The sequence below is a fragment of the Arachis ipaensis genome, chromosome B02 (genome assembly GCF_000816755.2).
Source record: "Arachis ipaensis cultivar K30076 chromosome B02, Araip1.1, whole genome shotgun sequence".
NCBI lineage: Eukaryota > Viridiplantae > Streptophyta > Magnoliopsida > Fabales > Fabaceae > Arachis > Arachis ipaensis.
This window is the reverse complement of record NC_029786.2, coordinates 1,601,649-1,614,565: the sequence shown is the minus strand read 5'-3', so window position 1 is coordinate 1,614,565 and position 12,917 is coordinate 1,601,649. Positions and strand designations below refer to the sequence as shown.

The 12,917-nt window shown below is 38.0% G+C and overlaps 1 protein-coding gene across 18 annotated transcripts in view; it reads right to left on the bottom strand.

Moving 5' to 3' along the window:
• The window catches only part of LOC107626576 (putative disease resistance protein At3g14460), a 53,591-nt gene extending 40,886 nt beyond the window's left edge, over positions 1-12,705 (bottom strand). For 8 of the 18 annotated variants that reach the window (XM_021114840.1, XM_021114845.1, XM_021114856.1 and 5 more), the window contains exon 1: positions 8,688-12,703. In XM_021114840.1, coding sequence (XP_020970499.1) covers positions 8,688-12,486 — 3,799 coding nt within the window. In that variant the 5' untranslated portion in view covers positions 12,487-12,703. Of the gene's footprint in view, positions 1-1,182; positions 1,717-1,848; positions 2,171-2,584; positions 7,940-8,025; positions 8,143-8,552 lie in introns of those variants that run through there. The other 10 variants (XM_021114879.1, XM_021114869.1, XM_021114874.1 and 7 more) reach the window with 10 other exon arrangements.

The following is a 12,917-nucleotide window of genomic DNA, read 5'->3' as shown; positions in this document are numbered from 1 at the left end:
ACTTTGATGGATGCAACACAATTGCATCTTGTGAAGAGTTTCAATTATGTTACAGGAACAGGTTCAATAGTAATATTATACTAATATCTCTCAAATGCATCAAATAGAAGTAGTTATGGTATATAACATATTAGTTACTAAATATTTTTGTTTTTTGGTACATAGGGGGTTAGAACGCAGGGTAATGGGGAGGGGGAAATTTTTGAGTAGATAAAATACAAAGAAAAAAAATATAAAAAAAAGACTCCTAAAATAATTATTTTTAATAAAAGGAAATAATGCATGCAATGAAATGAATTTGTGATGTAACAGAGTTGATTGTAGGTGCTTAAAATGTTGGTAATGGATGCTTAATGCTAGTTTCTTTGTCACTCATAATAGTGCTTTTAATTCCATGAAAGAAGTAAAAAATTGCAAGTTGAGGAAGGTTCAAACTTTCTCATAAGATATTTTTTCTTGGATTATAATTGGGAGATTCTACTATGGTTTAAGTACAGCATCAGTAACGCTCTTATGATGATTTACTAGTAAAAGAAACGCTACTTGTAACATAGCATAAGAACTTTCATATTGGAATTGCTTCTGTATGAAAGATAAATGTTCCAAAATAACTGTGGTTCTCCTAACTTGAGGAAGGTTTCAGCATATGTGAGGCATTCATGATGATTTGGACCTTTTTCTTTTTTTGAATTGTTGGATTTAACTATTATCTTCTTCTCAAAAACATTAAACCGATTGAACTTTCCAGAAAGGCACCATTATAAAAATACAAGACATGTGACAATATGATAGTGCAAAACTAATGAAGAAAATAATCAATTTTCTTTTCAGCTTCTTTTTTCCCCCAAACAACTGAATTGATCATGCAATGTTATATATTTTGGAGTTCAGATTCATTACTTTTTTCACTTTTTAATTACTTACTGTTGCTATCTACTGAAGGATGTCTGGTCTTGTGTATGCCTATAGTATATCAAGTGCTATTCTATTTTCTAAAGTATTCTTTTCACAGCTTTCTCTTTTTTCTAAGCGACAAGTTGTTGTGTGCATGCCAAGAGAGAGAGAGAGAGAAAGCAGACAAAATGAAAGGTACATGGTATATTGAACCAAGCTAGACTCCAAACCTTTATGTCCCCTACTTGTGTGCACATTTGGAATTTGGAAACATTAAGCTACTAGTTATATAGAATGCACCTCAATATAATTTATAGGCAAGATGTTTAACATTGTAAAATGATCATTCATGGTGGGAATAAACTAAACCTGTCAAAGGCATAATATGGAAGCACCAATACCAGCAAATAATTGAAGAGAAGACAGAACAACAGAACACCAAATTTTAATGTGGGAAAAAACCTCTCAATGTGAGAGATAAAAAAAAAACCCACGGGAAGGTAAAAATTTTCACTATTTTCCAAATCAAAGCTTCAAACAAGTCTCAAAACTTACAACCACTACTAAGCATACATGCAGAACTCCAGGTACAGTAGATACAATAGACGGCCGTTGCTTACAAACCCTTTGGCTAGAGCGCTCGGATTGCAATCACACCTCAAAGTTGAAGGACTATGAATGAAGAACTCTAGGTAAACCAGAAAAGAATTAACCATCCGATCATTCATTTGTTCATGTTAACACACTAATTGGGATGTAGAGGGACTCTCCAAAAAAAACTGTTTGCTTGGGCCTCACACAAAGGAAAATGATCATAACCTGCTAGATAAATACACAATGATGTACCACTCCTTTTTAGCTTCAAAAGCAGAACCGAAAGGGATAAATTTAGCTTGAGAAAAGATTGACACAAAATAATAATACCGCAATGCAAAATTTTACAAAAGTACTTACATGCTCACCATGTTGCAATTGCCACAGAAGCTGCCTAATGCACATTTTAATGGTTGAAAGTTGAATCCATAAAGAAAGCAAATCCTCGACCATAGCAGTTATCTATTTCTTGATGCCCCTGGAAAATCTATTTTAGTTGGTATTCATAGGAAATGATATGAGATAGAGCAGCTTCAAAGATCAATGCCTCTAGATCCATCAAGTTTATGTTACCTTCATAAAGAGTTGAGCTGCAACTCTTCTTCTTTGCCGGGCAAAGGACAGTGTTGAATTTGAAATAGTAACAGAAAACGGAAGCTTTTCTCCTGCCATATTCTCCAACCTGAAGTAAATTGCAGAGAGGAATAGAGTAACTATACCTACCAGAAGCTAAAACAGAAATCAGTTCTTATGATTGAATGAAGGTAATGTAAGTATGGTTTGTTTTATATAAAGATTATGTGCTGAAATCTTAGCCATCTGGGCACTTGTACCTGGTAGAAGCTACATGCAGAGGACTATAAAAACAGTAAATTTGATTCATCCAATTGTTTAATATATCTGAAGAAATTCTTAAGTGCTGGATACACGAAAAAAGATATTAATTGTCTTTCAATTTTTATTTCATGGTAATTAATTCTTATGTTCCTCTGTAGATGCAATTTTATTGAAAAATATGAGTGTTAAGAAGTATCACATGTGCATGTGTGAATTTAATTGTGGTAGCATGTGTGAATCATGAAGATTAGAGAATTACCTGCTCAGAAATCTCTATTCAGGAAATTTTCTTGCGATTGACTTTAATGGTGGGTATGTGGGAAATTTTGGGCCAGATTAGTTGATGCTTGTTCTTGCAGTGTTCTTCCAGCAAAGGACACTGTTTAATTTGAAGTAGCAAGAGAGAGGGAGGCAGCTTTTCTCCTTCCATATTCTGCAGCTTCAGGCACAATGAAATGTGCAATTGTTGAAGGGAGGTGAGGCGGAGAAGCTCGTTGCAGTCCAATGTCTCCAGATTCTTGAACCAGCATACCTTGAGAGTGGTAAGGGAGGGAAGGTGAGGCAGCGAACCCACCTCTGGGTATGACTTTATGTTGTCGCAGTCATAACCATTAATGGTGAGATGAGTGAGGGCGTGCAAGTTGGCCATCCATGATAGATCCCTCAGTTGTTCCTCGCAACCTCCCACACCAAGTTCTTTCAAGTTAGGCGGCAAACCACCCTTTGGCAACCTGCAAATATTTGGGAACCCATATATCTGGAGAGAGTGTAAACTTGGGAGTAGACTCTTCATGTCACGTGGTAATGCCTCCAACTTCCTGCAGTCTGCGACGTGAAGATGAGTCAAGTTGGGTGCAGCAAGTCCTTCTCCTGCAAATGACATTAATTCGGGACAATCATATATGGAGAGATGTTGAAGAGCAGTGTGTGGTGCCTCTGACATTGACACTGATTCCAGATTCCTACACCCTCTTATCTCCAAATTCTTGAGATTGGGAAAGACATCCAACCACAAGGAGGTCAGTGAATCACAGCTGTCTTGTATTTTTAGCTCTACCAAATCATACTTGTGCTGCTGTAGCTGGGGGAATTCTAGTATTCTACAGTTCAAGATGTGTATTTCATGGAGGCAACGTAGATGGTTGATGCTGATCATTGCCTTCAATGCAGACTCCTCCACAGATTCGCTTCCCCTAATTGATAAACTATCCCCATCAAGATACATGGCGTCGTTGTGCCGTTCTATAACATCATTGCCTATACGTAGTTTGCGAACTTTGGAAACATCCGACAAAGAAGAAATTATTCTGAAGAATACCTCATTACGCATCCCTTCCTTCAACATTCGACAATTTGTTATTTCAAGCTTCCTAAGTTGAGGAAAATTTTCTGACTCAGATACGTGCCACACCTCCCAACATGCCATGTTATCAAACTCCAAACTCTCAAGTGAGGGAAATGGTGCAATACGCGAAGAATGATGAGCTCCTTCATTCTTGTAAAACTCCTCGCCAATACTCCTCAGCTGATCCAAACCTTCAATGCTTAGGGACTTAAGAGATGGCAGCTGTCCAAGTGAAGGCAGCATGCAGCAATTCTTGCAAGACTTTAGAGATACACGTGTCATGTTTTCGTAGGAACAGTTCCCCAACCAATCTGGAAATATTGTACCCTTGTATCCCTTGATTTCCAACTCTTTCAACCCATTCTGCGGTTGCAAGTTATCGAGGATGTCTCTTTCTTTTTGTGTACTTAAAACCAAATCATCACCTGAAGACCATTGCAAACATAATTCATCAATGTGCTTCATATCCATTATCTTTGCCCTCTTTGCTTCATTCACATCAACAATATTCTCCAACTTCTTAATCTCAACGGATCCATGAAGATTTACCAGCCCTCCTAACTCCTCGATTCCATTGTCTTCGTGTTTGCCAACGACAAAGGAACTTAAAACGTGCAACTGATTCAATTTGCTCATTTTTCTGGGCATTTCTTCTAAAGAGGTATTTCTAATATCAAGATGCCGCAAACTCACAAGATTATGCAAACCACTAGGAAGTGTAGTTAGCTTAGAACAAGCATACAACATCAATGTTTGCAAGTTACACAAGTTGCACAAAGACTCTGGCAATGTCTTAATATCAGTCCAAGAGAGATCTAAGTAGCGCAGATGGATCAATTCTCCTATTAAATTAGGCACCTCATCAAGTTTTCTAAAGGATAAAACTCTCAAGTATTTACACTTTGATAATATCTCACATGTTGCTGCTTCAATGTTAAAGTTGGGAGATGAGAAATCGCCAAACAATAATAATGTTCTCAAAGATTCTACTTTAGAAATAGAATTATAAAGTTTTGAGCTACAATGACTTAAATTTACAAACAAATGCCGGGTGTGAATCTTTATCTCCTCTTTACCAAATTCTTCTGAGTTGCAATAGAAATCTCCAGCAAGGAATATTGCTAAGTCATGCAACAGATCATGCATCACAAAATACTCATCAAAGAGTTCACTCTTGGTGAAAAATAATCTAGAAGTTAGTTCATCAAAACACTCACAACCAACTTCTTCTAAACTCTCTCCTCTCTTTGGTGGTGGTAAAAGATCTTCTGTCATCCACAAAAGGATTAATTCATCTGTTCCAAATTCATAATCCTTGGGATATAAAGCACAATAGACAAAACAACGCTTTAAATATGGGGGAAGATGGAGGTAACTTATCAGTAATGCTGGAATAATCTTACTCTTCTCCACAGAAAATCCCCAAATATCACTCATTAGTATCTTGTTCCATTCCTCAACATCATGTTTTGTACGTAACAAGCGACCAAGTGTTTCTGCAGCTAATGGCAAGCCATCACACTTCTTGACAATCTTTCGGCCTATTTCTTCAAGTGCTGCTCTCCCATTTGATTGTGGAAAAGATGCATTTTCTGCAAACACTGACCAACAATAGTCCTCCGACAACTTCTTGAGAAAATAAGGCCGACAATTTTGAACTGCGGAAGCAACATTTTCCTCCCGAGTAGTCAGAAGAACAATACTTCCCTTATTCCCATTTTGTTGGAAAGGGGTCATAAAATTACTCCATTTGTCACCATCATCACTCCAAACATCATCAAGAACAATAAAGAACTTCTTATTGGACAATTCTTCTTTCAAAGCATTGTGAAGTGAATTGAAATCATCGAGACTACAAGTACCTCCATGGATCTGCTTTATGACATTCCTTGTAGTCTCAACAACTTCAAACTTCTCCGAAACACAAACCCATGCTTTCAGATCAAATCCCTCCATCAACTCTGCATTGTTGTACAGCCATTGGGCTAAAGTTGTTTTACCAACCCCACCTATGCCAACAATAGCAATCACAGACAAGTGATACTCATTGTTGTCATTCAGCATTTGGACTAAGGCCTTCTGGTCATCCTCCCTTCCATACACATTCCCTCTCACAAGAGAAGTGGACGGAGTCCTCCATGATGAGCTACCAGTGGGAATCTTTTCAAGACCAAGGAAATCTTTTTGTCTTCCAAGATCCTCAATTCTTCTAACCACCCCTTCCATCTTGTCTACCATGTCGTCTCTATCTCGGTTGATGAAGAAGCTAAGGGACCAGGAAGAACTTTCCTCCTTTCGAGTGGCGACTTTGGTGAGGACAGTGTCGAGCAAGTCCTCGGCACAGTAAACAGCATCTCGGAGATTATCGAGCCACTTCCTCACAGATGGATTACCGAACTGCTTCATCTCAGCATCAGCAACAAGTCCTTCAGCACCCAACAGAGCAGTCTTCAGCCTTTGAACCAAGTCAGGGCCAAGTTTCTTGCCCAAGACCAAGTTGACAGCATCCATTGTAAGGAACCGGTCAAAGACAACGTTAATGAAGCCAGAAAGAAAAGCTCCACCAACAAGTGCACCAGCCATGATTTGATCTCAACAACAACAGAAAAGTGAATGGATTTGCAGAGAAAGGTAAGAGAACAATGGTTGCAGGGTGTAGTGAACTCAATTGAGGGGTTTTCTTAATCAAGTTTTCAAAGAAGGTGTCCTACATGATATCACGTGGTATCAGTCTCCAAGGTAACTATAAAAAATTCGGTATCAGTGGAGTGCTTAGCTGGCTCTGCATTAACACATTGTGGTTTCACTGTGACCAATGGACACTATTCTTTGTGGGAATTATATAAAACTAAGGAGTATGAATCTGCATATCAATCATGGTATTATGGTAATAATATAAGGTTAAAATCTGTTGGCAATAGACATTGGCTTTCACGCTTTCACGTGATGATAGCCAGCTTATCTATGAGGTTGCTTTAAAAAATAACTCTGTACACTGTTAAATATGTGATGCTTTGGGACTAATAAATTTTGTATTTTTATTTCTGATAGTTTATATAGAATTGAAAGTTGAGGAAGCTTTCAAATGTTGCACAACCAAATTTAATCATGTATAGAAGTATACGTAATTACAGAATTAGGCGCTCATGATGATTCTTTTATTGGATTGCTGGATGTAAACATTATCTTCTTGTCAGAGAAATACAGATAAAACCAAGAGAATTTTCCAAAGAGAAATACAGATAAAACCAAGAGAAATACAAGCTATAACTAACAGTTAAAATTCTTCTTTGGAAGGTACAGCACAATTGGATTTTATCTTTAATCCTAATTCTTTACTATGCAGCGTGATTGCAAGACTAGCTTGATGTGTGACCAATGGAATTGTTAACTTTGTGAAAATTATGTTGCACAGTTAAAACTTTTTCTTAGAAGCTTAATAATGCACGGCAATAGCATGTGTGATTCTTCACTTTTGTTGAATCAACAAAAATTATTCTGTTTTGATCATAAAGATTCCTTCTTGAATCAACAAAAAATTCAGTTCAATATCACAAGATTTTACCATCCGATGTTCACTTGCTGACGACAAGTTGCTTATGGAAAAACCTGCTCAACTTTTTTTCTATTTGCTCAACTGCTTGTGTCCACTCAAGTTAATCCCAATCTGATTAGGTTAATACACTTGATAGCCTGCACTCATGTGATGTACTTATAGTTGTGTATATGCCAACTACCAAGAGATTAGTTTTTGTATACACCTACGGAAACCTTTTAAGCTAATCAATACTTGATGCATTATTTTCAATATTCTTGAGTTGAGTACAGTCCAATTGAAATGAAAGAAAGTTACATGATATTTTCAACCAGGTCAGAAAGGAAGCTTTTCCCCTTCTTGTATTGATATTTGGAATTTGGAAACATTAAGTTACTAGTTATATAGAATGCACCTCAATATAATTTTCATAGGCAAGATACTTAACATTGTAAAATGATCATTCACTCTAAGAATGGTGGGAATAAACTAAACCTGCCAAAGGCATAATATGGAAGCACCCAAAAACATAATATAGGCATAGTATATATGACAATAGTTAATAGCAGCAAAATATTGAAGAGAAGACAGAACAATTGAACACCAAAGTTTTACAAAAATACTTACATATTCACCAAGTTATAATTGCCATAGAAGCTTCCTAATGCACATTTTAATGGTTGAATCCATCCTTGACTATAGTAGTTATCTATCTCTTGATGCCCCTGGAAAATCTGTTTGAATTAGTATCCATAAGAAATGATATGAGATAAAGCAGTTTCAAATATCAATACCTATATATCCATCAAGTTTATGTTACCTTCATAGAGAGTGTAGCTGCAACTCTTCTTCTTGTAGCCTCCTCCGAGTATATGACAGTTGAATTTGAAGTAATAACAGAGAGAAAGGTAGCTTTTCTCCTGCCATATTCTCCAACCTGAAGTAAGTTATAAAGAGAAATAGAGTAACTATACCAAGCTGAAGCTACAACAGAAATCACTTCTTTTGATTGAATGAAGTTAATGTAAGTATGGTTTGTATTGTGTAAAGATTATGTGGCGAAATCATAGCCATCTGGGCACTTGTACCTCGGAGAAGCTACTGCAGAAGATGGTAAAATCAGTAAATTTGATTCATCCATTGTTTAATATATCTAAAGAAATTCTTAAATGCACGAAAGAAGATATTGACTGTCTTTCAATTTTTATTTCATGGTAATTAATTCTTATATTCCTCTGCTCTGTAAATGCAATTTTATTGAAAAATACGAGTGTTAATAAGTATCACGTGTGCATGTGTGAATTTAATTGAAGTAGCATGTGTGAATCATGAAGATTAGAGAATTACCTGCTCAGACGAATTTAATGGTGGGAATGTGGGAAATTTTGGGCCAGATTAGTTGATGCTTGTTCTTGCAGTGTTCTTCCAGCAAATGACACTGTTTAATTTGAAGTAGCAAGAGAGAGGGAGGCAGCTTTTCTCCTTCCATATTCTCCAGCTTCTGGCAGAATGAAATGTGCAATTGTTGAAGGGAGGTGAGGCAGAGAAGCTCGTTGCACTCCAATGTCTCCAGATTATCGAAGCACCATATCTCAAGAGTGGTAAGGGAGGGAATATGGGGCAGCAAACCCACCTCTGGGTATGACTTTATGTTCTTACACCCGTAACCATAAATTCTTAGATGAGTGAGGGCCTCCAAATTGGCCATCCATGATAGATCCCTCATTTGTTGCTCGCAAATTCCCACCTCAAGTGATTTCAAGTTAGGCGGCAAACCAGCCTCTGCCAACCTGCAAATGTTTGGGCAACAAAATATCTCGAGAGAGTGTAAACTTGGGAGTAGACTATTCATGTCACGTGGTAATGCCTCCAACTTGTAGCAATGTGTGATGCTGAGATGAGTCAAGTTGGGTGCAGCCAGTCCTTCTCCTGTAAATGACACTAATTTGGAGCACCCACTGATTATGAGACGTTGAAGAGCAGCATGTGGTGCCTCTGACATTGAGATTGATTCCAGATTCCCACACTGTGATATCTGGAGAGACTGTAAACTTGGGAGTAGACTATTCATGTCACGTGGTAATGCCTTCAAATTGTAGCATTGTATGAGGCTGAGATGAGTCAAGTTGGGTGCAACCAGTCCTTCTCCTGCAAATGACACTAATTTGTGGCATTTATAGATGGAGAGGCTTTGAAGAGCAGCGTGTAGTGGCTTTGACATTGAGACTGATTCCAGATTCTCACACCATGATATCTCGAGATTCTTGAGATAGGGAAAGGCATCCAACGACAAGGAGGTCAGTGAATGACAGCTGTCTTCTATTTGTAGCTCTACCAGATCATACTTCTGCTTCTTTTGCTGAGGGAATTCTAGTTTTTTACAGCTACGGATTTTCAGCTTTTGCAAAGATTTGGGAAAACAATTGGCCGGAAAGGATACATCAAAGTTATACCCTGAGATGTGTATTTCTTGGAGGCAACTTAGATGGTTCATGCTGATCATTGCCTTCAATGCAGATTCCTTCTCATATTCACATCCCCTAATTGATAAAGTATCCCCATCAAGAAACATGGACACGGGGAGCCATTCTATATTGGAGTTGTATATACATAGTTTGCGAACTTTGGAAACATCCGACAAAGAAGAAACGATTATGAAGAATACCTGAATAAGCATCTCTTCCTTCAACATTGGACAATTTGTTATTTCAAGCTTCCTAAGTTGAGGAAATGTTTCCGACTCAGATACGTGCCACACCTCCCAACATGCCATATAATGAAATTCCAATGTCTCTAGTGAGGGAAACGGTGTAATATGCAAAGAATGATGATCTCCTTCATTCTTGTAAAACTCGTTGCCAATACTCCTCAGCTGATGGAAGCGTTGAATGCGCAGGGACTTAAGAGATGGCAGCTGTCCAAGTGAAGGCAGCATGCAGCAATTGTCACAACACTCTAGAGATACACTTGTCATGTTTTGGTAGGAACAATGCCCAATCCAATTTGGAAATATTGTACCCTTGTATCCCTTGATTTTCAGCTCTTTCAACCCACTGTGCATTTGCAAGTTATCGAGCATGTCTCTTTCTTTTTGTGTGCTTGAAACCAAATCATTACTTGGAGACCAATCCAAGCATAATTCCTCAATGTGCTTCTTATCCATCATCTTTGCGCTCTTTGCTTCATTCACATCAACAATATTCTCCAACTTCTTAATCTCAAAGGATCCATGAAGATTTACAAGCCCTCCTAACTCCTGAATTCCATTCTCTTCGTGCTTGCCCACCACAAAGTAACTTAAAACGTGCAATTGATTCAATTTGCTCATTTTTCTGGGCATTTCTTCCAAAGAAGTTTTCCTAATATCAAGATGCCGCAAACTCACAAGATTATGCAAACCACTAGGCAGCGTAGTTAGCTTAGAACAATGATTCAACATCAATGTTTGCAAATTACACAACTTGCACAAAGACTCGGGCAATGTCTTAATATTAGTGCAAGAGAGATCCAAGTAGCGCAGATGGATCAATTCTCCTATTGAATTAGGCACCACAACAAGTTTACAAAAGGATAAAGCTCTCAAGTATTTACACTTTGATAATATGTCACAAGTTGCCGCTTCAATGTTGCAGTCGGGAGATATGAAATCGCCAAACAATAACAATGTTCTCAAAGATTCTACTTTAGAAATCAAATTAAGAAGTTTTGAGCTACAACGACGTAAGTTTACACACAAATGCCGAGTTTGAATCCTTATCTCCTCCTCTTCACCAAGTTCTTCTGAGTTGCAATAGAAATCTCCAGCAAGGAATATTGCTAAGTCATGCAAGAGATCATGCATAACAAAATAATCATCACTGTGTTTAATCTTCGTGAAAAATAATTTGGAAGTTAGTTCATCAAAACACTCACAACCAACTTCTTCGAAACTCTCTCCTCTCTTTGGTGGTGGTAAAAGATCTTCTGCCATCCACAAAAGGATTAATTCATCTTTCTCAAATTTATAATCCTTGGGATATAAAGCACAGTAAACAAAACAACGCTTTAAATGTGGAGGAAGATGGAAGTAACTTATCAGTAATGCTGGAATAATCTTACTCTTCTGCACAGAAAATCCCCAAATATCACTCATTAGTATCTTGTTCCATTCCTCGATATCATGTTTTGTACTTAACAAGCGTCCAAGTGTTTCTGCAGCTAATGGCAAGCCATCACACTTCTTGACAATCTTTCTGCCTATTTCTTCAAGTGCTGCACTCCCATTTGATTGTGGAAAAGATGCATTGTCTGCAAACACTGACCAACAATAGTCTTCTGACAACCCTTTGAGAAAATAAGGGCGACAATTCTTAACTGCTAAAGCAACATTTTTCCCACGAGTAGTCAGAAGAACAATACTTCCTTTCTTCCCATATTGGAAAGGGGTCATAAAACTACTCCATTTGTCACCATCATCACTCCAAACATCATCCAGAACAATAAAGAATTTCTTGTTCAACAATTTTTCTTTCAAAGTATGGTGAAGTGAATTGAAGTGCTCAAGACCTTGAGTATCTGGAGAGATCTCCTTTATAACATTCTTTGTAGTCTCAGCAATATCAAAATTTTCTGAGACACAAACCCATGCTTTAAGATCAAATCCCTTCATGAACTCCTCCTCTTTGTTGTATACCGATTGGGCTAATGTTGTTTTACCAACCCCACCTATGCCAACAATAGCAAACACAGACAGCTGATGCTCATTGTTGTCATTCAGCATCTTGATTAAGGCCTTCTTGTCATCCTCCCTGCCATAAACAGTCCCTCTTACAAGAGAACTGGACGGAGTCCTCCATGATGAGCTACCAGTGGGAATCTTTTCAAGACCAAGGAAATCTTTTTGTTTTCCAAGATTCTCAATTCTTGTAACCACCCCTTCCATCTTGTCTACCATGTCATCTCTATCTCGGTTGATGAAGAAGCTAGGCGACCACCAGGAAGAACTTAGCTCCTTTTGAGAGGCGGCTTTCGTGAAGACAGCATCCAGCAAGTCCTCAGCACAGTAAACAGCATCCCGGAGACTATCAAGCCACTTCCTCACAGATGGATTACCGAACTGCTTCATCTCAGCATCAGCAACAAGAGCTTCAGCACCCAACAGAGCAGTCTTCAGCCTTTCAACCAAGTCAGGGCCAAGTTTCTTGCCCAGGACCAAGTTGACAGCATCAGTTGTAAGGAACCTGTCAAGGATAACGTTAATGAAGCCAGAGAGGAAAGCTCCACCAACAAGTGCAGCAGCCATGATATGATCTCAACAAGTGATAAAAAATTTTAGATATGAAGGAGAAGAGTGAAAAATGCAATGTTTGCAGGCTTTGTAACCGAACTGTGTGTTGGTGTATCAAAGCTTATAGTGAAGAAGTAGTTCTCAATAATCTGTTAGCAACAAGACAAAGACAATAATTGACTAAACAGGGATCTGAGGGGCCTAACAAAAATTTGGTGTTGTTGGTGGAGTGGTGGGACTTCCTCGCTGGCTCTTTACTAATTTTATGTGTTTGATTGGTATTTTGGAATTTGGAAGTGTTGTGCAACGTAGTTTTCATTTTTGCCTTTAATCCTAACTGTTGTTACTTTTTATTTTGAAAAACACAAGCCATGTCACTTTATCATTATCATAATGAGCCATTAGTGGTGGGTCATGGTAAAGCAATGATGCTGATAATTAGCAAT